Raw genomic sequence first — 27,992 nt, 5'->3', positions numbered from 1 at the left:
GACAACAGGAAGAAACACAGACTGTCAACTTAATTTTTCAAGGAAACGCGAGGCGTATTTAAAGCATTGCTGTGGCATGCTGATAATTTGCAAAACACTTCATACACATGAAGTGTTGAAGTTCATACATGATGAAGTGCAATCGAGAAGAACACTAAAACATGAAGTGAAGCGACACTATCAATGGGCCGGCCATCATAATCGTACAGATAAAATTGCTCTGCAAAGCAAACATGGGAACAACTTGGCTACGCCAAAAAGCAATGAGCAAACATCTCTTGATGAAACGAACTTTTCAAAACAACAATGTATAAACCATGCATCAGCACTTTTAAGTCATTTTGAAACACTGCGAAAAAGGCACCAAGTAAAAAAAGAACCCAAAAAACAATGCACACAACTTGCATCAGCATTAGAAGGCTACGTGAAGTAAAAAACAGTGAAAAGGCACCAAGCCAAGAAACTAAAAAACAACGCACAAGTTTTACAACTCAGAATGGCTCGGTCATATTTAAACAGTGTGAAAAAGGCGCCAGGACAGGAAAACTTTCCAAAACAAATTCTTACACCATACGAACCATAGAATAACAATAGAAGCTTGCGAGGAATAAACAGTGAAAACACCAGGTCAAAAACGAAAACAAAGAACAAGCAAACTTTGCAAAAAAAGAGCTCCGGAGGAAACCGAGCCTTGCCTGAAAACTTCGCACCAGCTCTACCTGAGCACTGAAGATGAGTCAAACGACTTGACGAATGCCAGGCCATTAGGGTAGCCTATATGAAACCTTCCAAGAAAGAACATTCTTTCGATGTCGGAGATTTGGGTGTCTTGCTCATGCAGTTGTCAGATGTGTCTATGTAGAAAGCTTCAAAAATTATGAGATCACTGCGGCACCCGCATTGGAGGAATGTGTAAGCATTGATGCTTCCTCATCCCTTATTGATACCTTTTCCCAATTGCCTTAATTAATGAAGTTTCATCACTGCCCATTTTGAGTTTTAAAACTTGGCGCCACGCTTTGCTCTGTCCACACTTCGTTTTTCAAATTTGGCGCCACTTTTGCTTCGGCCCCGCCCACTTTTTGGACGTTTTTGTTTCTAACTAGTTACCTCACATGCACCTCATGATTTCCCCTGCGAGATTTTTTTGATGCTCTATCTAATGCAAACATTCTTTTTTTTCATTCAAACGTTGTCATGATTACACAAAACCGCAAGCATAGCCAAACAATGCTTACGCATTAATAACTAATCTTTTCATATGTCACTTGCCGTTGCTAAAAACCGTGTATTGTCAAAACATGGAACGCAACAATTTTTCTTGCAATTCTTGCAGTGTTCAGTCGGGAATCCACCAGCTTTGTAGCTTACGTTTCGACAGTGCTCTTGTGCCCTTTCATTGAAGCTTTTTCTGTCTGACCGATGTATACCTTAGTGCAACTCAGTGGAATGCTATAACCCCCTCCTGCCATGTGATCAATGTATTTGTTTTCGTGATTGATGGCACATCGGTTCTTTTTTTTTCTTCTATCATCATTGCACACACCTTTGACAGTTTGCATGGCGTTGAAAACACTACTGACTGCATGGCAGGAGTGGATTATAGCATTCCGCTGAGTTGTAGTAGGATGTATGTCGGTCAGCAGGAAAATGTTTCAATGAAAGGGCACAAGAGCAGTCGAAACATAAGCAACAAAGCAGGTGGATGCCTGACTGAACACTGCAAGAATTGCAGGGCAAATCACTCATGGGATGAGCTTTACACATCTGACAACTGCATCAGCAAGACGTCCATACCTCTGCTGTCGAAACAATGTTTTGTTTTGGAAGGTTTCATGTAGGCTATCATAATGATACGCCTGATATGTTTCCTTGAAAAATAAAAGTTGACAGACTGTGCTTTTAAGCAACATATGTCCTTCTTCCTGTTGTCTTGCCCTTTTGCGTAGTTAACCTCTTATTTCATGCCTAACATGACAGCTTCATTTTAGAAAAAAAAAATGAACAATGCTGCATAAGCAATCAAACTAGGAAACTGCATACTTCATGCAGTGGATCTGGACTCTTGAGGACTGTCTATCTGCATGCCTTCATTTGAATATAATTCAGACTTAGCCTTGGGCCACAATAAGTCCTGGCTGGTAAGGACAATGGTTGAAAGCTCCAGGTAGAGGCACTATGGCACACACCGCCTCCAGTGAGTGATCAGAATCTCCAAGTGCAATGTGTATGAACAAAGGCCAGACTTGCACTTGTTAACTTGTACATTTACTGCAGTGTAACTGAATGTAAATTTTTTAACTAGGACTACCCATTAGCCATGAATTAACCACAAGAGTCACAGTAACAGAGTGAACTTGCATATCTTTATTATGCTTTCCAATTCTGCTCATGTTCTTAACCTATGCTTGCATAGCAGTTCTATTTACCATATAAAAAAAAGCTCTATCTCTCACACATTGCCCTGTTGATGGAGTCACTCTTTTGCTCCCAAAAACAATTCGCTGATGAGGACCCTTCAAAGAAAAACAAATGAACACATTTCTTCTCGACGGCTTCTTGGACTGCAGAAGACAGGGCAAGCAGGCACAACCCAAAGCACTTGGGCCCACGCCATTCAAATGGAAGGAAGTTATCCAGTGTGGAGAAGAAAGCTGTGCCAGAGTGAGGTGTGCATGTGAATTGTGCAAGGCAGGGTGCCTCGATGCAGCATTCTTTTGGAAGGGTGGCGACACCTATTGTCCAATTGGGACGCACCATTCTGAACCACATGCGTCACACTGACCTCTACAATGGAGAGAAAGGTTCTAAATTTTAATTCGAGTTAAGTCTTCACTACCTAGAAGCAGTATTGGACACTACCATGTGTTAAAGACACGAAAATAATTATTTCCACATAAACACTTTGATATGGCTAAATGAGGCCGTGATTCAAAATGGTGGAGACATCACCACCCTACCAAAGGAAGTTGCATCGAGGCATCCTAGTGCAAGCAGCACGACATTGAGTCACCCAAAACTATGCACTCTGTGCTGTGAGTGGTCCAAACTGGAAAAAGTGCAGCAGTTCTGAATGTGTGAACTCGGTTAAAGATTTTCCAGCCACGTCGTGCAGTTCAAACAGGGGCACAGGCTCCTTCGTCTGTAAAAGAAGCAAATATGATTTGAAGAGAAACTCAGATTTTGGTGCAAATTTAGCATGCACAGTGCTTTTTAAACGCTCTCAAGCAACTTCACTGTTCTGTGTACTTCAATGTTCTTAAAGGGACACTGAGGAGAACCCTATCGATTTTTTTTTTGGCAAAATTTGATAGTTCGGCATTTTATGGCTTTGTTGCCGCTTGTCCGGGAGCGAAAAATGCATTTATTTCAAAGAAATTTGGATTCGAAGTTGAAAAAGTTTTTTCCGCCGCTCCGATTCAAACTCGAGAACTCTTATGACGACACGGAGAACTCTTATGACGCGAAGAAGCTAGACACCGCAGCGGACACGGAACAGAGAAAGAAGACGACACAGGGCGGTACTTGCAACTAAAATTTTATTTGAAACTTCATGGCTTTATAAAGACTTCTTTCTCTGTCCCGTGTCCGCTGCGGTGTCTAGCTCCTTCATGTCTCACCAACTGGCCTACACATCTACCCTCCTATCTTATGACGCCACAGGACGGAGTGACGTGAACGTGACGTAAACGGAGACTCCGTGATTTCTGGCGGCTAGCGGTGCGGTCTAGCAGCTGCCGAAATGAAAGCTACCGCCGCCGCACGTTGAAGGCATCTATCGGGGGTCGCTACCGTTGCTTCGTATACGTTTGCACCGGTGTCTTGCCAGCGTTACGATGGATTTAGTTCCCGAACCCGACGACGTAGTTCTCGCAAAAACTCCGACCTGCATTTCAACGATCTCAGCTACAAAGAGCGTGCGATGCTTTTGAGGGAGCACGGTTAGGTTAGGCGCCGGCGGGCCGTTTCCCCCTAGCTCAGTGAGCAGCCATTGCAAACTAAATAGCATAACCCCAGTGCGGGGAGTCGCGAGGGGCCAGGACAAGGTCGGCGCCTTGCGCCCATCGGAGGCTGGCCTGGGCTTTGGGGCCAACGGATTGTGATTCCTTGAATGGCGCGGTTGCACGGCGCAGCAGGCGGCGTCGAGGTCTCCCACGGTTGCAAGGGCCAAGTTGTTTATTTATTTTTTTGCCACAAAAAACGGATGGGCGCTCAAGGGCGATCGCGATTAAAGTCGGCGGCTTGAAACTAAAGCCGGCGCACGACACTTCAACGGCTTCCGCTAGATCCAACAGGTCCACTGGATCGAGCTCTCTCGCCCACTTGCATGTACCTTCAGATATGTACTGTGAATGGATTAAATTAGCCGAGCTCGAAAAGAACAACTCCGCCGAACTGCCGAAGCGATTGAATTACGTCACAACGCGCACCTCACCGCGGAATCGAATCAGTCTGGCCGGGCCGGCAGCGGCTGGCGCACTCGGCGTGAAATAGAGACATGCCCCAAGTCTCCCCGCCAGTGCGGTCAAAGTGCGCCGAAGCCGCCGTACGCGTCGGCGGTCAAGCGCAGTTGGAGTATAGAGGGTTTTGCTTTGACCGACGTGACATCGCCGTGCAGTGCGCGCGTTATGCCGCAGCATAAACGCGCTTTAACAGAGCCTGCGCTTAACCGCTAACCAACGTATTCGGCGGCGGCATCCATGGGAACCACTGAAACCCCCCGCCCACTCACTGAATAAAAGAGAAGAAATCCTGTGCCAAGGTTCGGAATCGAGCCAGGGCCTTTGGCGTTTGAGGCGGAGACACGACCACTCCGCCACGACGGCTCAAGTTACAACCAGCAATACAGGCGCATCTAGTGAACGCACTCTTCTGATGCAGAAATCTCCGCGCTTTCGCTAGGTATATCCTGGCCTAGCAGAGCCAGGCCATCAGCAATTTTTCTGAACTGCCTTGTACCTTGTCACCCGTCCCTAACAAAAGATTTACGTTAAGTAGTTGGAAGTTGACTGGCACAGCCGGGAATGTTTCGCCGGGCGAGCGTGCGAATACACAAGGGCTGCCTTGTACGATCACCGACCATCGTGCCATCATAGTTTTTCATCGACCGTGGCGATCATCTGACAAGTGGCACTTGGAGTTCCTCTGCTGTTCGGTGCTTGTAAATCGAGGCGCGTCAAAAACAAAACCACGGGCACGCAAAGCTCATTCGAAACTCTCCTGGCCACCTGTGGCGCCGCCAAGCATCGGTTTTCTTTGCTTCCAACATTCAGGTTGTCTTTTTTCTGCCTTCCTTGTGTGATAAAAGTGCACTATTGGTTATAAAACAAAACTTACTTCAATATTGAACTGCGCAACCTACCTTTGTCAGCCTCAGAGATTCGCACAAGATGTAGAAAGAAAATTCCTCCAAGGTAGCGTCTCTTGTCCTATGGCGTCACCACGCTTGTACTTGCGAGATTGGCCTGTGGCGGCGATACCTGTATTTTGGTTTTTGCTATTTTCTACCTTATAAGAGCTTTGTTTTCAGTAAGAGCGGCGTTTTTGTGATCAGGAGCTGGTATTCTATCGATACAAGCCAACTTCAATTTGTCCTCAGTGTCCCTTTAAAATGCTGGATTCTACCATGCCCACACAGTCAAGCCCAGACAAATGCCTTCTAACCTTCTTGCCAGCAACAATGATATATGGTGCACCCAGGGTGCTAAGATCCTTGAGCCTTTTGCCAATTGTCCAGTCATCTCTGTCATCCAGCAGGACACCATCTTCAAGTTGTTTGAGTAAGCCGAGGTGGCCGGCTAGGTGCTCAGCCAAAGTGAGGCTGTCTGCTTCATGGCTGCCCCTCTGGTGGTAATGGGAGGAGAAGAAAAATATAAAAGGCAGACTGAAAAGCATACACAATTCTGTTACAAGTGAAAAAAAAAATCGACAGCACAGCTTGAAGATCTTTGGAATCAGCTATGCAAGCACACAAGCTCCTAGGGTCAAACAAAAATTCTGAAAGGCCGCCAAGGTATTACTAATGAAGTAAGGCGTAAGGCAAGCACTTGTAGCAGCAAATACATTATTAACATTAGATGGCTCATTGACGCAAGAACTCGGCGCCATCCAAAAAATAGCGGCATTACAAAACTAGCGATTGGTTGAAACAGTGTGACGTCATCAAAGGCGGGAACAAAATTGGAGGGGACACTTAAGATCCGCCTTAAGGGCGTGACACGAGTTAGCGTAATGGGTTAATTTCCATATATGCAGAAGGTCATTCTCTACTTTACATTCCTGGGAGTCTTCATACCCCTCTTGGTGCAAAGGTGCAGTAGTTAAGTGATGCGCCACTGCCCTGCGACGACAGGTGCTCCCAGCGGTGGGCCTTGTGCGGCCCAGGTTGCTCTTCCCGAGCAACCAATCAACTGCCACCTGCCACAATGGGCAGTTTTCTCACTATCCAGTGGGCAGGTTGTGATGACGCTGCAAGGTTACATGACCTAGATGGCCCATCTGCCTCCTGGGTTGCTCTATAGGAACTACCTGCCAGAGCCATGCACGTGATTTTTTGCTGACAATGCTGACACAGGATTTTCTGGAGAATGGGGCCTTTATTGCGTTAATACGAAATGTTATCTAGTAATAGTCAGTACCAGTACTTACAACTGCACCAAGATATAGAATAGAATTAGAATAAATTTAAATGCAGTTGGCATAGGATTGCAATGCTTTTGCATTACTTGCATGCGATTTCTGCCTCCAGTAATTTGTGCACCGTATTTTTGAAAGAAATAACCAAGATTCACAAATACACAGATGTACAGTTGGCCAAATCATAAGTTGGCGTACGTGACGGCCGTGTTTTCCATGCTCCTGCTGCTTATGATGGAGAAAATTTGCGAAAATATCAAATCTATGCACAGGTTCATTAAGCCCGCGCTTAATATTGAGCTTTCCGCAAGTCTGCTTTGTTGCAAAGTGCAGGAGCTCAGAAAAAGCACCCATCGCGTACACTAGCTAAAGTTTTGACTAGCTGTAGAGTTGATATTTAAACACTACTCCCATGTGGGTACAGGAACGACACAATGAGAAATATGGCATTTTTAGCTTCTTATGAAGTAAGACCTGGCAGCTGAATTAGGCCTGTTTGTATAGGGATGTCCACCAGGACAGGCACATTTGTCACTGTTTGTGTGTCCAGCACAAAAATGGCCAAGAGGGCGATTCCTTATAATTAAGTCACAAAGCAGACATTAACAAGTGCAACTGGAATCTAGATGTGGGAGATGAGTGATCACTGCGTATACTGCACTACTATGTCCCCTATCATACTAATGGCAGAAAGCTGAACTGCTCAAAAGAGATTAAGAAAGTTTTGAAGATTTACAAACTGCTGCAAAGTGTCAGAAACAACAAGGTCATGTTGCTGGCAATCGTGACAGCAGAAGAAAAAAATGCCAAGGCTATTTGCGCTTGCTGAGTCATTACACGTTTATAGCCAAAAATAATTTTTCTCTAGTTATCTAGCTGCAATCTAAAGTGCAATAAAAGCTAACTGTCTGCAACGCAATCGTGAACTGCGCCTCAGCAAAGAGCTGCCAATAGAGGAATATGAGCTATCCCACTGATGCGCTTGATTTTGCTAAAGTGATGGTAAGCTTGTGCTCGTGCAGATGGTGGTGGGAGTAGCAACTTTATCTTAACAAAAGAAGCCAACCTTGAGTGCCTATTGTTCATGTGCAGATGAATCAGTACTCAGCATTTGTTTGTGTAGGCCAAAGTTAAATATCATTTTCTTGTTTTATTGCATATATGTTGATAGTAGATTGCAGTCCAAATGGAAGCCCCACTTCTTTACACTGCCAGTATGTTCCATAAACTTGATTGCTAGAAAATAAATATGTGCACGGCCATTACGAAAAGGATGTATTAGATGGTGCATCAAAATGTTGCTACTTAGAAGTTGTCAAAACCTTAGGTGTGATGACAGCCACTTTGAATGGTGCCATAGAAAGTGGCCACCGAAGCTGGTCTTCAGAAGCAAGCATTTCGAGGCAGGCCGCAAGAAGTCTGGTCACACCGATGCCGAAGCAGTTCATTTCGAAAGGCCTGAAACAAGAGCAAATTTCAAAATAAAACCTTTTGACAATGGACCTTTCCATGACCCTCGATTAATATCAATTTCTCACACAGACCAGAATAATATTCGGACTTTTTGCCCACAATAAAAAATTGGGTTTTCGGGAAAGAAAATGGCGCATCTGTCTCAAATCTCAGTGGACACCCGAACCTCCTCGTAAGGGAAGGGATAAAGCTGGGAGTGAAAGAAGAAAGAGGTGCCGTAGTGGAGGACTCGGGAATAATTTTGACCACCTGGGGATCTTCAATGTGCACTGACATCGCACAGCACACAGGTGCGTTTGCGTTTCGCCTCCATCGAAACGCGGCTGCTGCGGCCGGGTTCAAACCCCGCCGCCTGAAATTCTATTTTCAACCAGGGGCTGAATTACGGAACTATCAAATAATAAACCCGTCACAAATGAATTGCACTGCTCCTATTGGTCTATATGTCCGCCAATCCGTGCAAACCAATAGAAGTGGGGCTTTGTGACCGTTTTGTGCCCGTTTTTGAGTTTGTGATCGTTTTATAATTCGGCCCCAAGGCAATGCCAGAAATCGCGCTTTTATCAACTTTAATGGGCCCAGCCCCTGACCAGGTGAACACTTACCAAAACTTTGAGATGACATTAGTTCCTGTTCAAGTTCAGTTTATTCAGCTGGAACTTCACCATCATCATCATCATCATATACCCACTGCAGGGCAAAGACCTCTCCCATGTCTCTCCAATTAACCCTGTCCTTTGCCAGCTGTGCCCACCCTATGCCTGCAAACTTCCGAATCACATCCACCCACCTAACATTCTGCCACCCACTGCTACGCTTGCTTTCTCTTGGAATCCACTCCGTTACCCTTAAATGCCATCCGTTACCTTGCCTTCCCATTGCATGCCCTGCCCAAGCCCATTTCTTCCTCTTGAACTTCGGGTTGTGACAAAAAGGACAATGAAATAACTGCCTTGAAGGGGGAACCATGCCTGCATAATTGATGTGCACACGAAGGTGAGTAGTGAGTGAGCAAATGAAGATCACTAAACAAAAAAAATGCACAAATAAAACAACCACATTTCTGTAAGGTGTGGTGTCTCAAGGCCTGATACATTGTCACATATTCTATATCCTCTGAACATCTGAAATAAACAATAGCAATATAAACATCTGCAAGGTTCGTCACATGTAGATGTTATATTTGGCTCCCATATGGAAGCCTAAATGTTTTCTTTATTTATTTAATAGTCAGAATCTACATTTTTACATTTTAATGATTTTTCTGGCTAAGATGAGTTTCTGTCCAACCCTTGGCTTCATACAGACGTTATGACAGCAAGAACTGTCAGAATATCTGCAAATTTTCTCTCTTAAATGCTGTGATAATAAGAAGTATGAAAATCATGCTCCCTCACCTCTTCTTACCATCAGTATGTTGAACAGTAGCACCAAGTGGCTCAGAGTATGTGGTTCCCAGCGAGAAGGCATGTGCCACCTTTTAAAGGGCAGATACCAGTAACAGATTAATCATATTGCTTTTTTCTCTCTAAAGCTGCTCACTGAGCATAAAAAAAATTAATGCAACTGCACAAAATCATACCTCAATGCCCCTTGCCTCTGCTAGACGTCCGCCACAATGCTCGCAGTTTTGATTTCGACAATCTGTAAAATATTACTGTGCTTTATTTGCAAGCAAACAGTACCGGAAAGTTCTCACTTCTGTAATGCACAGTAAAAGCTCGTTAATTCAAACTTCAATGAAGCAGAAAATATGTTCAATTATCCGAAAGTTCGAATTCCCGAATGACCCCGAAAAAACTCAAGAACTGCTTGCATTTAAGTAAATTAATAGCTGCTTGATTTTGAGATGAGAACAATGCTACGTTTTTTATGTTTCCATCGATGTTTTACTGCATGCATACTGTCAGGAACATCGAAGCGGAACTGCTTAAAAATCGTAACGGTCTCCCGTGTCGTCCATGGTGTGTCACTATGGAGCTCTGCCGCTACCGTGCCACTCCCATCATAAACGGCGCTATCACGATTGAGTAGGCTTCAGCACACAAATGTTGAACTGTGCGACCAGCGCACATTTTTGGCCCACTAGATGAATGGAACCACGCGGACGCTAGCGGCGCTGAAGCGGCGAGGAAAAAAAGGTAGGCAGATAAAACACCCACAACGTGCTAATAGGCATCTGAGATTGGAATGGTTGGCACCCCAATGCAAGCTGGTCAAGCTGCCGTCGCTGTGGGCAGGTGCGAAGTTCAGAAAAATGAAACCAAAACTAAGCGGTCGGACCGTTCTCGGAGGCAGAACTGTCCAGTTGTTGTCACATTCGTATTGCCTGCCGTCACGCTCAAATCTGAGGTGTGCCGAGCAACTCCAACTCTGCAACACGGAACTCGGTATTTGAGTATGGCTATTTTGACGATGTCTTGCCTTGCTCATGATAGCTGGATGCAGTCTCTCAGGTATGACGCGCTCGATATACCTGGATGCTCTCCGTTCAGGAGCCCGTTTGAATTAATCAGTGCGAGACTCGTAGCATCCGAATTACCGAGCGTCTGGTGCCATACTCAGACAACACCAAACGTCCTGAGGACGTCCTCATTCCTAACAGGACATTGAGTACTTTTTGAGTGCGTCACGTCCAAACGTTCTCATGAAGATGTCCTCAGTTTGCACCTTGCTGGATGACTCGAGGATGAAAATTTCTAAAATGTCCTACAAACGTCCTATTGCAGGACAATATTGTGGCACTGAACCGAGATAAAACAAGCTTTATCCCTTGCATTCGGCTTTCATTAATTAATTGAACCGCAGGTTTATAAAAATTAAGTTGAATAGCAATATAATGAAGGAACCCATTCTGACTGAAGAAACTATATGCCTTGAAGAGATATTTTCAGGTATTTTGGCTTTTAAACCTGTTCTTATGTGCTGCATGCTTCTGACGGGGTTGAACTGTTTAGATTTTAGGGCCATTAGTCCAAGTAGCTTTTGCACTGAGGTGGCAGAGTTCAGTTCTTGAATAGTCGTCGCTGTATGAAAATATTGCACGAAGAACAACCTGTATGTACCATGAAATGCGGCAATTGCGAACCAGTAGATCTTGAGCAAGCAAAACTTTTGCATAATTTGTTTGCTAGAATTCAAGACAAATGAAGCAAAAAGAAAGCTGTTTCACAGCCTTTGTGCACACTCCCCAAAGTAATTAAGCGATATAATGACCCAAATTCATGGGGCTAAATCGTCATCTGACGTCCTGAAAACATACTAAGAAGGTCCTTGAGAGGAATATTGAGGATGTCCTGAGGACATACTGAGACCGGACAACAGGACTATGTGAGGACTTATTGAGGATCAATAGAGGACGTCGTCATGGACAATACAACGTCCTCAAAAATTAATCCTCAGGACATCCTGAAGATGTATGGTTGGTTTATGGTTTATGGGGGCTTAACGTCCCAAAGTGACTGAGGCTATGAGAGACGCCGTAGTGAAGGGCTCCGGAAATTTAGGCCACCTGGGGTTCTTTAACGTGCACTGACATCGCACAGCACACGGGCCTCTAGAGTTTCGCCTCCATCGAAATTCAACCGCCGCGGCCGTGATCGAACCCGCGTCTTTTGGGTCAACAGCCGAGTGCCATATCCACTGAGACACCGCGGCGGCTGAAGATGTATTTGTGTTGTCTGGGATAGGCTGCCATGGGCACTGGACGGGAGCAAGTCGAATTATCTGGATTTTCGAATTAACAGGGGTCGAATTAACGAACTCATACCGTACACCAGAAATGCCACCTGACATTCCATACGGCACACTTCCTTTCTTGACAAACAAAAATGTATGTTGAGTAATTTTTTAATTAAAGGTAGTTGTTTTTGAATTACTTCCATATGCTTTGAAATAGTGTGCAAGTAGGCTCGGCATTATTTACTTCTGAGTGAAAGCTGCGCTTTGTTTTTGGAGTAAGGATAGCAGGCAGGGGCTCTGGAACATGAGGGGCAGGTGGTGTCGTTGCCCCTGTCATATCCCTCTGTCTCTTTTTTCAGGGGAGACAGGGTCACTTCCTGTTCTATTCCTCATTAGTGGTGTGTGAATGGAGCTTCACACTTCACCCCCAGCCCTTCCCTCTATTCGAAACAGACTTGCAGAGTTGCTGACAGCATCTGCAGTTACCCAGAACATTACCTATAATATGCTAAAACTGAGGCTTGGGCGAGTTGGTAATCCTCTGAATAATACAGCGTGAATTGAGACAACCAGTAATATGTTCAGCATGACAAAGGATGCACGCACCTGACGAGGTTTCATCAGCACTGATGCCTGTACGGCACCTGAAGAAAGAGATAAAGCAAAAAAAGTAACAGGGCACATTACAGAAAGCATGTGCTACAGAAATTCCTGTGTCGCTGCTCTACAACACTGCCTTTTCAACTAGTTTATATTGGCAGTTCTCACAGTGGTTCCTGAAGTCCTTTTGCATGGTGTCACTTTTTGTTAATGGTGTCAAGGGGCTTGCTATCTAGGCTCACATTTATTTTTGCAGGCATGGAGAGGTTTACTGCTGATAAAAAATTCAGAGGACACTGAAGACTGCTTATGTGCAGTGAAGGAAAAATCATTAAGGTGTCATCGTGAGTGTTCGACCTTGATGCAGGTTGGGCACTGAGAAATGAAATGAAGACGGGCCTCCAACCAGACTAAGAGACATATGCTACATGCAATGAGAAATCCTATGACACCACACGCAATGACCTACAACGAACCACCCTTGAGCCACAATTTTAATATAAGGAAACTGATTTTTGAGGAAAGGAAGTGGTGCATTAATTGCCTTACCTCTGAGACACCTCAAAGGCACCTTAAGGGAAGAGGTAAAGAGTCTGGAAAGGCATACAATTGAAGGTGCAGATGTTGCTTTAAACCCCTGTAGCAAGCTAGCCTCCAACTTGACTAGCACATGTAAGCTACAGGCAACGGGAAATTGCCTGACACCACCAGGAACGCTGTATGTCAAATACTTCCTCACAATTTTGCTATGAATGTCATCAGTAAAACTGGCGCCACATTAAGGTCAGCCAGTAGGGATATATACAGCGATTATCTGGAATGATGGTGCTTGGCTTGCTGTGTGCATCCTAAGGCCACCATATTTTTCTTGCCATCGCTGGGATTTTCTGCACCATCTGTGAGTACACGCACTAACACATTAACACACTAACACATGCAGCCGGCTTTTCTTGTAATGGGGCTAGTAAGGCTTTCACCTTTAAAAAAAGTTAGCAGGAAATTATGAATATATAAGCTATGAGCGACGTTGCAGCTGGAGGGCTCTAGATTAATTTGACCACCTGGAGTTCTTTAACATGGGCTGACACCACATAGCACATGAATAAGTATCTTTTGTATTTTGCCTCTGTGGTGGACCTTAGGGTCCACCAGCTGCTGCTGCTGCATGGCCTCCTGAGAGAGCGGCTCCTTTTTGACGGGCATGAAAGAACACTGCTCCATTAAAGGCCTAGCAACATGAGATCGTGTGATGCCATCGTGGTGGCCGCATACAATTTCAATGGAGGTGAATTACAAGAACGCCTGCGCACTGGATGATGTTCAAATGCCTTGATCACCAAATATAGTTGCACTGCTTGTGTCACCCACAGCCCTACACATGAAGGAAGCCAACAGTTGCCGAAATCAGGAAGCACAGGGGAATAGTTTTTTCACACACAATTATATATATTATTTGCGGGTTTTTAATTTTTTAAATCAATTAGAAATTAATACTGTAGTTATTTTGCTCCTGAATGACTACTAATTAAAACAATAAAAAAGAAAAACGCACGCCACCAGTGGGATTCAAACCCACGGCCCCCGAATTTCATGTCCGCTTCACCTTCTATTAGGGCTATATACACACAATTATCATCCAGTAGAACACTAGCTCTCACTACCACTACGACAGGAAGTATTGCTGTTACAAAAGTGGAGATACCTTCGCAACTTTTAGAAAGTAATTTTTTCACTAAAGGTCACATACTGTAACTGTGTCAGAAGTGCACCTCTTTTTCAAAGGGGAAAAACTCAGCATCAGTCATGGTGAAAGTAGCTTTAAACGACCTGAAGACCGGAAATTTTTTATAGCATTTTCTTTTTTAGAATACACATGCAAGCCCTCCTTACATACGTAGCAAAGGGTTACAAAGGCATACTTTTGCAGTGTGGTTTAAGTTTCTGAAATTGCCACACATACACTTAGCACTTATAATGACAGCAGCACGATGTCACAAGACAAGTGCAGAAATCTCATGAGGTGCATGAAATTAGTGTCTGTCATAAGAACAGGATGCGAAACTGCACACTTTTCAGCTTAGAAAGCAGCAGAAAATCAGTACTGTGGCAAGTTTGTTCATTGGGAATGTGCGCTCACCCACTAGACCTTGCTTGTGACATTGCACTGGGCACCTGTGTCCATGAAATAAAAACTAAAGCCAACAAGGAGAACAAGTGCAACAATAAATGATCTGCAGTATTTGAAATAGCAAGACTTACTGCAAGCACACGTGCAGACGATCTTCCCCAATGTCAGTGAGGTAGTGAAACTCGTGGGAGTAGTTTCCACCCATTGCACCTGTGGACGCTTTCACTGATGAGAGAGACAGGCTGGGTGAATTAACTGCTCTACAGGCAATTTACAGGGTGTATCCTATGAAGGGCTGATTATGAACACTCTGACATCTGCGTCTGTTGTTCATGAGATAAATATGCCAAGGCCACAATAAAAGCTGTAGGCACCACGGACACTTTTTCATTATCAATTGCTAATATGATTCAGGTTGGAGGTCGCAATGGGCTTTTCTGGTTTCTGTGTGCAGGCATCATAATCAGGCAATTTCCTGCTGCCTATCGAAAGGAAAGATCCAGTGTACCACTTTGCATGGTTGCCGTTTGTGAACTTTTGTTCCTCACAAAGTTTTAATAAGTGCCATTAATAAAAAGGTACTGCCGTGCGCAAAAGTCTCCACAGTACTAGAGAAGTGATTCAGGTGCACAAATTTGATATCTACTGAGGGTTCCCTGGATTCATGACTATGTAGAGAACAGACAAATATCGTACTACTTCAATTCTTTTTAGTGCAAAGAGACACCACGCGATCTGTCCTGTCAAGTTTGTTCCTTCCTGTGGTGTCCTTGTGCGCTGAAAACAGATTCCAGTAATACACCAACTAGCCTACAAAAATGTTATCGTGCTACTTCCACTTATGCACAGGATGGTGGCGAACCACTGGCAGTCAGCATACCTATATAGCTCAGTTGCTGCTTCCATATCTCTCAAACTTTCCACCCCGACAAAACATTTATTCCTTATTCTCCGTGTGCAAGATGGTTCACGTAATTGTACGTTATTTATTCACTACACTGTTGTCCAATTAGCAATCCTGGCTACAACTGTCACAACTATGAGCCTGTGCAAATCAAGGTCTTACTGACTTGATTGTAATTTTGATGATAAAAATCGCACCTCCTGCTTTACCCTCTAATGGCCAGACATTGAAAACGTCAGAAGAAAGTTATGAACTTCCAAGAGTTAATCACTGATGGTCCCCTCAATGCAGACATGTAAAAAACTGGGAGATTAAAAAAAAAAGATGACTGCTACAAAATTAAACTTGGCTAATTTTGCGGATTTCTGAACATCTAAAGATGACTAAAACTGCATAAAAGTATGACTGCATACACAGTAATTCAAGGGCGAAATTAAAAGTTGCTCCATCACTTGGCAATGTAACATTACAACCACAGCTATAGTTCAAGCTGTTCAGCCGTTAGGGTACGCTCTTGCACGAATTTATCTTTCAGGAGGATTTCTGTATCTCTGGTAGCTGAAGATCGAGCTTTGGTGAATACAGTAGAATGTAAGTGATACGAACATGGCTGACACAAATTTCGTGATGATATGAATTCGTAACAGTCCCTGGCCGAAATGCATTGTGCACAATATGCAGAATTCCGCATGCTCCGAACTCTCTCCTGTGCCACTACGAATATGATATGAATGCGCAAGCCATGACTGCCCCCTCGAGCACGAAGAGTAGCCCGTAAATCACCCACGCCGTGATCGCTCATCATGTAGTACGCATCGCAGGCAGTGAGCAGTGGTGCTTGGCTCGCACATCACCGATGTTGTGATTGCCAGTCACGCTCTGCGCACCACGAGTAGCGAGCTGTGGCCGCACAGCCCTGCATAAACCTTGTCAACCATAAACAGATTTGCGTGAATGCTTTTTCTATGCTTCTGCCTACAAATTCTGTTCGTTGGATACGAATTTTTTCGCGACCTCGTGAGATCTGTGCATCACCGTGATTCAACTGTATGTTGGAAAAGGCTGTTTTAAATGTAAGTGAGCAATTCATATAGTTACATGAGCAGAAACAAAAATATTCACATTTTTACACTCTGTGTCACAGCTGGTGATACAGCTTAATTCAGACCAAATGTCTAAATCAGCTCCAGATTTTAGAACTACCGCACAAGTATCGTTTTATTACCATACAGCCCATTATGCCACACATGTACAAACACCTTTAAGAAGCCTGAGGAGGATGCATATAGGAGCATATTTTGAAGTGAACATAATTGAACCAGGCTTTGAACAAAAGTTTGCACCTTCATAAGAACACTACTAACACTAAACACCAATTGCAACCAACTGAATTTCAGTTGGTTCCATACGTGCTTCAGAAACTTATAATTTGCCTTCTCTGATAGGATGCTGTGAATGCTTTTTTTAAGCACTGCAGTCGATCATTTGTAATCACGCAGTGCTGTCACTCATCATGCTTTCAGGTATGCACTGTTCACAGGTACGATTTGAAATGCCTTGTAGCATTCATTAAAGGGTTTCAGATGTCTAAGCAATGCAAGGGTTTTGCTCTGACATGATTCTTAGCAGAAGTGGTGAAGCACTGGTTCCACATCTTTGAGAGAAAAACTGGTTGAAACTTCAGGTCGCAGGCCAAGGAAATAGGGATGCACTTACCAGGAATAAGACAAAACCCAGCTGAGTGGGCAACAATACCATTTTGTTCTCTCTACTCCAGCTGAAGAAAGCTTTGCACACCTGCTACATTATAAATAGGGTTTGGATTTTCCGGTTTAAACCGAAAAAAAAAATCCGATAAAAGTATGCCAAAGTCGGTTTTAGAAATTCGGTCTTAAATGAAAAAGCTCAGTATTCTTGCCATGCAAGGCATAGCTAGCTGGCTGTTGAATGTGAGTTATTCTCAGTCAAAGCTGAAATGAACTAAGTAAGTAAGCCAGGGGCATGACGCGACGGTGGTATAGCTGGTTAAGGGGCGCAGTTGTGCGATTTGAAGTATTCTTTCGCCAGCTTTCATGCCTCTGCAGACCGGGAAGCGTCACCTCCTCGCCGCCCTCTAGTTAAGCGCTTTGTTCCCAAACTTAACCTGCTTAGAGTTGTTAATCGGTAAGTAGCCTTATCAACTGCATGTAGGACACTGACTCGAAACCACCCATGGGCCTCACGAAAAATATGGGATTGAACAGCAGTTCCATCGCTGCCATCAACACCCAGGCCACGTGATACCCCGCCCTCGCGCACAACCCAACAATTACATGTCAACCTAATTCTAACTTCCACTTCCGTTTTTGTCTGCCGGCTGTCTCATTTAACCTGGGTTACTCTCTTAATGACGATAGCAATTTCTTCTTCAAGCGCAGTTCCAACCATTACCATTTGCATGCTAATTACTGGTACTGGTAAATAAAATAATAAAATTAATAAATTGTTCAGGTTGACTAAAACACCGAGTCAGACTTTAAGTAAGTTTTGACCAAACAGAACTACATTAAAGCACTGAAAAAAGTCCATTTATTATTCGTCCAAAACATTATTTGCTAAAAAAACCGAATCTTGTGTTCTGAAATAAAAACCGAAAAAAGTCTGCCGAAATGAAAAAAAAAAAAACGGTAAGTCCAAGTCTTAATTATAAAGCAAGAGGTTAAAGAAAAGTGCTTTTCAGAGCTTGCCTTTAACAAATGGAACTTCTAGCTGCCTCAGAATCCTGGCGTACGTGTCGCAGACCATGTTATATGTGCTCGCCGCATCTTCCAGACTTTTGTCAAATGAATACATGTCTGAAAAGTGAGCAAGTCCTGTTATCACATGATAAGCTAGATGAAGAAAAAAAGATGTATTTAACATACCATCATCTGAACTAAAGGACCTATTGTAATAAATGTGCACTGCAGGTTTTATGATTTCATCTAAGTGAATGGTACAGAGCTATCAAGTGCAACTAACTGGATGTGACTAGGCAAAAGTAAACATGCTGATTCACTTTTAGTCATCCACAGAAGGGCTTTGTAGGTCCTGCTACATTGCACAGCAATAACACTGGTGGACTAAATACAGATTTTAAGAAGTTCAGGGATAAAACAGTGCAACATGATGTTCCTAAGTTGTCTCACTGATTACACTCACAATGGTGGTGCACAACGGTTAATGCTGAAATTTTGATATTTACAAATGCTGAGGATGATGTTATACACCACAAAAATATCTTTAGTTTTTTTCAGCTCCATAAAAACTAGAGGCATATGAAAGGCTGTTTTTCGTAGCTGCTTGCCACCTTTCAAACCCCCAAAGACACTTGTGCCCAAAAATGTAGTTATGAGTATTCAGAGTTATCATTAATAGTTTAAGTAACACAGCTGACAACTTCTCTGTCTTAGCTGGAGCACAAGTTCTTGAGCTAACCATTTGACCAACAGTCACATTGGAAAAAAAAGATGCTGAACTGTAGACAATGCAGGGACAACAGAATGACAGCTTACCTTTCATGAGAAATTCTCGACACCTAAGTAGACCAAACTTTGGCCGTGCTTCATCCCGAAATTTAGGGGTTATCTGGGTGCCCAACAAATAAAAATCTCATCAATACAAAAACTTCACTGAGTAACTCAAAGACTGTGCAGACCTCCTTTGCTAATCATTATGAACCTATTTTAAACAAATTATTACTACCTTTGGTGTGATCATGAATAATTAATGATTTCAACTTACAGCAGTGCTTCAAAGTATATAGGTACTCAATGTGTTGCAGAAACATCAGTGTTTATATGCAGATGTAACAAGAATAACGCAACTCCTCATACTGACCAATGAAAGCTACACTGCTTTTAATGATGTCAGAAGGCTATACTCGAAGGCATGGAGTTCAGCTGATGATTGGGGACTTAACCTGCTATACTGACCAATTATATAAATGGTGAACTAAAAAGTGCTCACTAAAAGCAGTTTGACACATTACCTGATAGAGCATAACCGGCAGAGCTGCATGAGGCAACGACTTCAAGGATGCCATCAGCTGTGAGAATGCTTCTTCATGAGTCTATGTGAAGAAATATTCATAGAACCTTCAGACAAGACATCAGAGGTTTCACAAGAAGCTTAAACAAGAGAGCTTAACATCTGAGTTCAGAAGTGCTCTTTATTGCTTGCTCCACCGCCTCCTAGAGATGTTTATTGGATTTACACGTCAAGTGTTCACAAATGAAGTGCCGAGCTAGAGTTAGCACAACAGATGAAGGTGAAGAATGCAATATATAAGTTACCCAAGAAGTTCCAAAAACACACGCTGGCTTGTTTTACAAGGTACCCGATAGATGTCTGAACATCCTGTTCCAATAGCAGATGTTCGTCAGATCTTTAAACGGAATCCGGTTTTTGATATCTACATTGACGATGTGGAGTACATCCATAATGACACTACCTTGCATCTAGTCATATGATTTATGCTCTGAGATAACGATTCTGGTGCTGCTACTGTAGTGCTGACACCCAGCATTAAGAAAACCTAATAAGAAGACAAGCAGAGATCAGTCATTTTCTGCTAGCCTTTTTGCATTTACTATCTCTGCAGCCAAAACTGTTTCAGCTGACATAATCTAAGGCTGAGGCCCCTGGCTTTAATTGAAAAGCCAGCATATGGGGTGTGCAAAACACTGCTGTGGAAGACTTCTATTAATTTAACCAAATGAAATGCAATAGTGCTCCTATATGCTCTTTGAAGCCAATGAAATGTGCATACTATACAACAAATGGAGTCAAACTGGCAACTTCATGCACACCTGACAAGCAGCCATTTATCCAAGTATAAAGATCAGTCTATGCACTGGTCTGTCCTTCAGCCCTGATCATTGTACTCTAAAGGCACCAAAACCACACACACACATGCACGAGAGAAGAGAACGGGACAGAGCGCCGCTCACAACTGGTTCAATTTGCAGAAACCACATACATGCATATATATACAGTCAGCCAGTGCCTGCGCAAGGAACATATTCGTACATCAAGTCGTACATGATAAGCATCGCTCAAAAAACTGTTTTTCCGCCTTGCATGTACAAAGATATTGATGTTTCGCTGATGTATAAACTGCCTTTCTTGCTGATATAGAACGCTTCAATCAGTTCTCTGGCTTTCACGTTGCTACTCCTGGCAAGAATCCGCACCATTGAAAAACATGGCTAACAAGAGCGTGAAGGGCAGGATCTAATATGCTTAGGTAAATTTGGGCCCTCTTTATTTTGTTCATTTCTTTTGTGTTCCCTGATTCGCTCACTCACACAGCGCCCGGTTTGTCCTATATAGGAACGACCGCACGAGAGGGGAATTTCATAAACTACCCCTTCGGCACATCTCATGAATGGTCGCCCATGCTTGGTTCCGCAGCCTGTTTCTTTTTCTTTTTGCTTTCTTTTTTCCACTCGAGGGCAAACGATACCGAGCTTCAGGGGGGCTGAGAAGACGAGAGGGACAACCTGAAAAAGGTTGCGAGCAGGCATGATGTCCCGCTCGTCTTCTCAGCCCCCCTGAAGCTCGAAAGCCCCCCTGAAGCTTCTCAGGGCCCCTGAAGCTCGAATGACTTCATACTGTTGCACTCACCCTGGCATCGTGCAGGACGTGGAGGTCCTCGGAAAAGATTGTTGTACTGATCACAGGATGGTAAGGTTTCGAATTAGCCCAGACTTGAAGAGGAAATGGAAGAAACTGGTGAAGCAGAAGCTGGTGAAGTTAGCAGTAAGAGGGAAAGAGAGGAATTCAGGATATCGCTACAGAACAGGTATTCGGCTTAAGGTAAGAAAGCCTTAGGAGCAATGCAAAGCGGGAAAGCAGCCGGTGAGGATCTGATTACAGCAGATCTGTTGAAGGCAATGGAGAGATTATGCTAGAAAAATTAGTAACCCTCAAGCATACTGGAGGCTTGGAAGGACATTTATATCAACCGTCTCAATCCGTAAGAAAGTGGACGTCAAGGACTTGAAAAATTGCAGACCGATCAGCTTACTGTCTGTTGCCTACTTGGTATTTACTAAGGTAATCACTAACAGAGTCAGGAGAACCTTAGCCTTCAATCAGCCAAATGATCAGGCAGGCTTTTGTAAAGGCTACTCAACAATAGACCATATACACACTGTCAATCAGGTCATAGTGAAATGCACAGAATATTACCAACCCCACTGTATGGCCTCATTGATTACAAAGAAGCATTTGACTCATTCGAAACCTCAGCAGCCATGCAGGCATTAAGGAATTGGGACATAGATGAGCCTTATGTGAAAATACTGGAAGATATCTATAACAGCTGTACAGCCACCATAGCCCTCCATATCGTCAGCAATAAAATTCCAATAATGGGTGTTAGGCAGGGTGATACGATCTTGCCAATAATATTCACCGCCTGTTTACAGGAGGTATTCAGAGGCCTAGTTTCGGAAGAGTTGGGGATAAGAGTTAATGAAGAATACCTTAGTAATCTGCAATTCGCTGATGACATCACCTTGCTAAGTCATTCGGGGAATGAACTGCAAAGAATAATCAATGACTTAGACAGGCAGAGCAGAATGGTGGGTCTAAAAATTAATGTGCAGAAAACTAAAGTAATGTTCAACAGTCTCGGAAGGAGACAGCAATTTATGATTGATAGCAAGGCGCTGGAAGTGGTAACGAAATACGTCTACTTAGGTCAGGTAGTGACCGCAGATCCGGATCACGAGTGTGAAATAACGAGAAGAATAAGAAAGGGGTGGAGAACATTTGGCATGTTCTCTCAGATCATGAATGACAGTTTACCAGTATCCTTCAAGGGAAATGTATATATCTTACCGGCGCTGTATCTGTACCTTACCGGTACTCACCTATGGGGCAGAAACATGGAAGCTAATGAGAAGGGTTCACTTTAAGTTAAGGACAACGCAGCAAACCATGGAAAGAAAAATGATAGGTATAGCGGTAAGGGACAGGAAGAGGGCAGAGTGGGTCAGGTAACAAATGCAGGTTAATGATATCTTAGCCGAAATCGAGAAGAAGAAATGGGCTTGGGCAGGGCATGTAATACGAAGGCAAGATAACTGCTGGTCGTAAATGGTAAAGGACTGGACACCAAGAGAAGACAAGCGTAGCAGGGGGTGGCAGAAAGTTTGGTGGGTGGATGCGATTAAGAAGTCTGCAGGGATAAGGTGGCTGCAGCTGGTGCAGAACAGGTTTAATTAAAGAGATATGAGAGAGGCTCTTGTCTGGCAGTGAGTGCAGTCAGGCTGATGATGACACCTTGACTGCTCATATCACGCTTTTTTGCCATACAGCCAGCCATTATTAATTGAATCAGCCACACCTGCCTTACATGCATTAGTATGCTCTTCCTTTGCATGCCTGTCAGGCAGGTATGGATGAAAGCCAGGACACGTGAAGTTCTTCAGAACCATCTGGAAGCCATTGGGGTTCCCATGGATAAAAAAATTGAGGACCCCTGCATTAAACTTTAGTGACGGCCGAGACTCCAGTGTGTATGAAAACCTTTTTGCGCCCCTCTCATGTGGGAGCAAACCGATGCCTCTGGGAATTGAACGAAAGCCAGTGTACTCTGCAGCAGAAGCAGAGGCCACTGAACAGGCACGCCACTTACGGGTCCAAGACAGTAGTCGTGGCTCTTTCTGTCCTTCAGTGTGAACAATTCTTGGCCTAGTGTATCCCATCGGCCTGGAAAGAAAAAAATAGAAGCGTCTTTGAGGAGAGTTGGAGCAGCATGGTACGAAGAAATAAAGCCACAACACAAAACTGAAACAAGCAAGCAATAGTGAACTTTGGATACGTAGATGTCAGCACAAGAGCTACACCCACTTTCCTTCTCATGAGATGAGAAGAAAAGCTCATCAGCAAGCAAGCTTAAATGAACTAGTTGCACAACAACTGAACTTAAAACCACAAACCACAACCTGTTAAAAGGGGGTATTTCTACAGGACTTACAGAACCGTTTTTTGTTTCTGACCAGCAGTGACAGATGCAGTGCTGTCTTCAGTATTTTGACACTACAGTTATTAATATGCTTCTCCACCTATTGCTAACAGCCAAGCATACAAGACAGGCAATGATTATCACAGGGAACCAGTCCAAATCTGCGGCTATGGGAGCGAGAGTAAATGATGCAAATGCATTCTTTTTGCTGTTCCCACTGCCATCTTTGACTCTCAGTTTCCCTTCTTGGACTAATCACTCTTTCTTCCGAGTAAATCAGTTTTCTATTTTTTGCAAGTAACAATGCCATTTCTGATGGCTTGCAACATATCACTAACGAGATTTCCAGCAACGAAGATTCGCACATCAGACAACCAATGCCTGGATGATAATGTAGAGAAACAAGTACTGACAAAACGCGTCACCTGTCTTCTTGAGCAGAGAACTTGGCACAAGGCAGGGGAAGTACGTTTTCTGGCCTCCAACTTGCTGTAGCTCGGTGTCTATGAGGTTGGTGAGGCGCTCCAGTGCTCTCAGAGCAAGGGGGAGCAGAACAAATGTCCCCGCACTTGACGCACTTATCAGACCATAGTCCAGCATAAGCTGCAGTGTAACACATCCAAGGTATATGACTTTAGTTAGGCGTGCACAAGGATCTTATTGGAGCGGATGGGGTAGGGGATAAATTGTAAATTGGTGGGGTTTAATGTCCTGAAGCAATATATGGGCTATCAGGTACATCATAGCAGGGGTCTCTAGACAAATTTAGACCACCTGGGGTTCTTTAACATGTGCTGACATCACAGACAGCACACGGGCACCTTTTCCACTTCACCTCCATTCAAATGCAGCCATCATGGCCAGGATTGAACCCGGATCCTCCTTCTGATTAGCCCAGCGCTCTAAATACTGAGCCAAGGCGGTGGGTAAGATAACTCATTTTTCATTAGGCAAATATGAGCCGCCGCGGTGGCTCAGTGGTTATGGCACTCGGCTGCTGGCCTGAAAGACGCGGGTTCAATCCCGGCTGCAGCGGTCGAATTTCGATGGAGGCGAAATTCTAGAGGCCCTATACTGTGCGATGTCAGTGCACATTAAAGAACCCCAGGTGGTAAAAATTTCCCGAGACCTTCACTATGGCATCCCTCATAGCCTAAGTCGCTTTGGGACGTTAAACCCCCATAAACCAAACCATTAGGCAAATATGCGGTCTTCTGCCATCACACCCTTGCTTTGAAACAATTCTTTTTTATGGACAAATTTACATCAAAATTTCGCTGTTTGTAGAGTTGGATATACTGACTAAAAATGCAAACATTTTCATCCTATAATAAACAATTTCAGTTATATTAAGAAAAGCATGTCTTTCTAAGCAGCAGACTGCAGAAAATATAATGATGCAGAAATAGGAACCTACAGCCTTCACAGAATGCAATAAGACATCAGCGAATTTTCTGGGTCTATTAGAAGAAATGTTTCAGCTTGTCAAAGGGCCATGCATGCAGATTCACTTCTTTAGACTGATGGGACACATGAACTAGGTGATAGTTTTAACCAAAATTTGCAGAGTAGCAGAAAGACCCCAGGATCACGGTGCCAAACAAGAATTTTTGAATTTTTTCGGGTTTGCAAAATTCAAGTTCAAGTTCACGCCTTTCAGGTTCAGTTCTATGTTCAGCTCTAGAGCACCAGTTTTCAAATGTACTTAAAGACTCATTTTTTCCCAAAACAGTGCGTGACTGGAATAAATTGCCAGAAGTTGTCTTAGCCTCGCAATCTTCTTTTGAAAATGCTTTGTCACGCCTTTTGTTGAATGGATTGTGTGTGTGTGGTTGCGTGCGCACGTGCGTGCGTCTGTGTGTGCATGCGCGCACGCTGCGTTGCTGTGCGTTTTCAAATTTTTGTATGCGCTCGTTCATATTACAATATGCCATTTACGTCTTTCTTGCTTTCATGATTCTTTTGTTATCAGTTTACTCAGTATTGGAATGCATTGTACTTTTATTGTTTGTTTGTTTGGTTGTTATTTACACAGTGTCATCTGCATGACGATATATGTTTTGCAACTGTATCCCCCCTACAAAAATGCCCTCAACGGGTGCTGTAGGTACCTGAATAAATAAATAAATAAATAAAATTCCATTCTGGTTCAAACTGGTTCGGCGCCAACCAAATTTTTTTACAGTAGACAGGTTTTCTAATAAACCCATTTGATGCGTTGTCTCTTCTTTCTGATGTCAGTATGAAAATGCAAAAATTGAAATTCCTATTATGCGAGATGTTTTGACAAGACCGACTTGAATTTCCGGTCCGCAGTACTAAGCATATGCGAATTATGAGTGCCGTAAATTCATATAAAATAAAAATTTTGGTGGTCTTACTATGCTCTTTGCGTAGTTCGAATTTGAGCAGCATTTTTTCTTTATTTCTCAGTTTGGTTGTCTCCTGCTTTCTTGTAAAAGTGGATTTTTAAAACACCTGGGTCAGGATAAGACATTTATGTGGCTAATAATAATGCAAGACCTGAATTAGATACTGGAACAAAAAGGCAGGGAAATATATATGCATCAGAAGGATGCTTATTTTTTATCCAATCCAACCAGGTACAACTTTTGTTTGCAAAGGGCAGGTTTTGGTGATGTGGTAAATGTCTTTCCCTCCGTTCTCTTTGTGCATGGCTAAGCATGAAAGAAAAAAGGCTCCAAATAAAATTTAGAATACAGTTACAAATTTTTAGGTAATTTAAACTTCTGAAAGAAACTAAAAGACACTTGCAGAACTCTGGAGCAGTGTGTGTGTGTGTATATGTGTGTGTATACACACACACACACACACATATATATATATATATATATATATATATATATATATATATATATATATATATATATATATATATATATATATATATATATATATATATATATATATATATATATAGGCTGGTCCTCCAGCCAAAACGTTGTGAATTAAATCCTGTTATGTTTCTTCAATTTTTGGTGATTATATATATATATATATATAAGCATTCAGTCTGTTGCGTGGTAATATAAGATGAAAAGCTCTTGGTTTTTGCATGTACACACCCATATACACAACAATTTGAGCCGCAGAATTTATTAGTGCAATTTTCAACTTTCACTGAAAATACATAAATATATTTAGCTAGAAGGTTGAAAAGCATAACATAAAAAAAGGAACTAGGAAATTTCAAAGCAGCTGAAAAAACTGCGTTGTACTAAAACAAACAAGACACACTATAAGGACGACAGACGAAGCGCTTCGTCTGTCGATGAACCACCAACGATGAACCACCAACTAGCCCCTGTTATTGCCATGCTAGAGAAATTTGCCACCCTGTATATGCAGTGCATGCATGACCTCAAGCATGTGGGAAACGTGAAAATATGCTAACATCATACTATTGCATTAGAAAAAGGATGTCAGAAAGGATACCGATTAGCTTAGTGTCTCTTGCTTACAAGTTATGGGCTAAGGTAATGACTAATAGGATCAGATTTTAACTAATCAGAACATGGGGTTTTTGGCAAGAATAATCAACAACAGACTATATTCTAGCAATCAGGTCACAGAGGAATTTTTATTATATAATCAGTGTCTTATACATAGCTTTCATAGATTACAAAATATATTATAGTAGATATTGTCGACAACAGTAGATGGTCTAAGCGTGATTTCATCTGCTGCAGTAGAAGCCGCCTTCTGTGAGGTCCTTTTAGAATGCATTCTCTGTTCGAACAGTGTATGCATGGGCCCCATTCTTGATACTTTGTATGGGAAGCAGAAAAAAAAAAAAAGAATGGATAATTTTCAGAGTAAGGGTGTTTCCTTTTTTTTTTTCTTTTGCAACTGTGCCAGCCAATTCTGTTGCTTCGGTCACGGTTCTGGTCGTATATGCATGAGCAATAATGTCCTGTTTTTAAAACCTGTGAGTGCCTTTTCAACACCCAAACTCTTCGCACTTCCTCGCCTCGTAATGTATCTAAATTGTCTTTAAAGGGCCAGTGGTGCATATGCATACATATCAGCCCGCTGGGCTCAGCGTAATCGAGCAGCATACAACATACTGGTTTCAACTTGCAATCCAAGCAGAACTAATTCAAGCCTTCGTCTGGAACTTCTACTGTGATTTTCAATGGCCTCGTCGATAGATCGTTCTTTCTCGAAACCGTTCTTTCGGGATCACCATCTCGACGAAATAGACAACCCTGCATCAATGTGCACTCATCATTTCTTACTAGTCAGTTTTTGCCCACCTTTTGGCTTTTGCAGAGCGCTTGCTTTGCATCGGATTTCGTGAACGTACTGGGCTGCAGCAACCGGGAACATCGGACGAACGTTTCAGGGCCCGTCGCGCTCGCGTGGAGAGCCCGTAAACACCGCACAGATCTCCTCGGTAGCATGTTACAACTTCGGGATAAGTTGAAGCACTCGAACAGTATGCTCCAGCTTTAGCCTACGAAGCTTAAAAGAGCGGGAGCACTCGAAAAGCTGTCTGCTAGCTTGCGCACGGAGACGTGAACTAGCGCCCTGAATGACATGTGGCTTGGCTT

At 43.1% G+C, this 27,992-nt stretch overlaps 1 protein-coding gene across 2 annotated transcripts; it reads right to left on the bottom strand.

Moving 5' to 3' along the window:
* Positions 1-20: 20 nt before the first annotated feature.
* Positions 21-27,992, bottom strand: ProRS-m (prolyl-tRNA synthetase 2-like protein, mitochondrial). Of its 2 annotated transcripts, XM_077666712.1 has the most exons (13): positions 27,696-27,992; positions 23,844-24,021; positions 23,089-23,162; positions 19,432-19,512; positions 18,956-19,028; positions 18,149-18,256; positions 14,650-14,743; positions 12,397-12,434; positions 9,692-9,753; positions 9,507-9,586; positions 7,959-8,094; positions 5,665-5,844; positions 21-3,142 (listed from the first exon to the last, which is right to left on the bottom strand). In XM_077666712.1, exons 1-13 carry the CDS (start codon positions 27,840-27,842, stop codon positions 3,020-3,022), a joined length of 1,374 nt encoding a protein of 457 aa, XP_077522838.1. In that variant the 5' UTR covers positions 27,843-27,992; the 3' UTR covers positions 21-3,019. The 2 variants fall into 2 exon arrangements, with proteins under 2 accessions (XP_077522838.1, XP_077522839.1); XM_077666713.1 differs by lacking the exon at positions 23,844-24,021 and having other exon boundaries at positions 2,346-3,142; positions 27,696-27,898.

This window comes from Amblyomma americanum, chromosome 5, assembly GCF_052857255.1.
Source record: "Amblyomma americanum isolate KBUSLIRL-KWMA chromosome 5, ASM5285725v1, whole genome shotgun sequence".
NCBI classification, from domain to species: domain Eukaryota; kingdom Metazoa; phylum Arthropoda; class Arachnida; order Ixodida; family Ixodidae; genus Amblyomma; species Amblyomma americanum.
The sequence above is the reverse complement of the archived record's forward strand: the minus strand, read 5'-3'. Positions and strand labels throughout refer to the sequence as shown.

What these genes read in the sequence shown, in the direction of transcription:
- ProRS-m (XM_077666712.1), bottom strand. Translation starts at nt 27,842, where the DNA reads ATGCTACCGAGGAGATCTGTGCGGTGTTTACGGGCTCTCCACGCGAGC. An exon ending in TCGAGAATTTCTCATGAAAG is followed by an intron (nt 18,257 to 18,955) that starts GTAAGCTGTCAT and finishes CTCACTTTTCAG; the next exon opens with ACATGTATTCATTTGACAAA. An exon ending in CGTCTGCACGTGTGCTTGCA is followed by an intron (nt 12,435 to 14,649) that starts GTAAGTCTTGCT and finishes CTCTTTCTTCAG; the next exon opens with GTGCCGTACAGGCATCAGTG.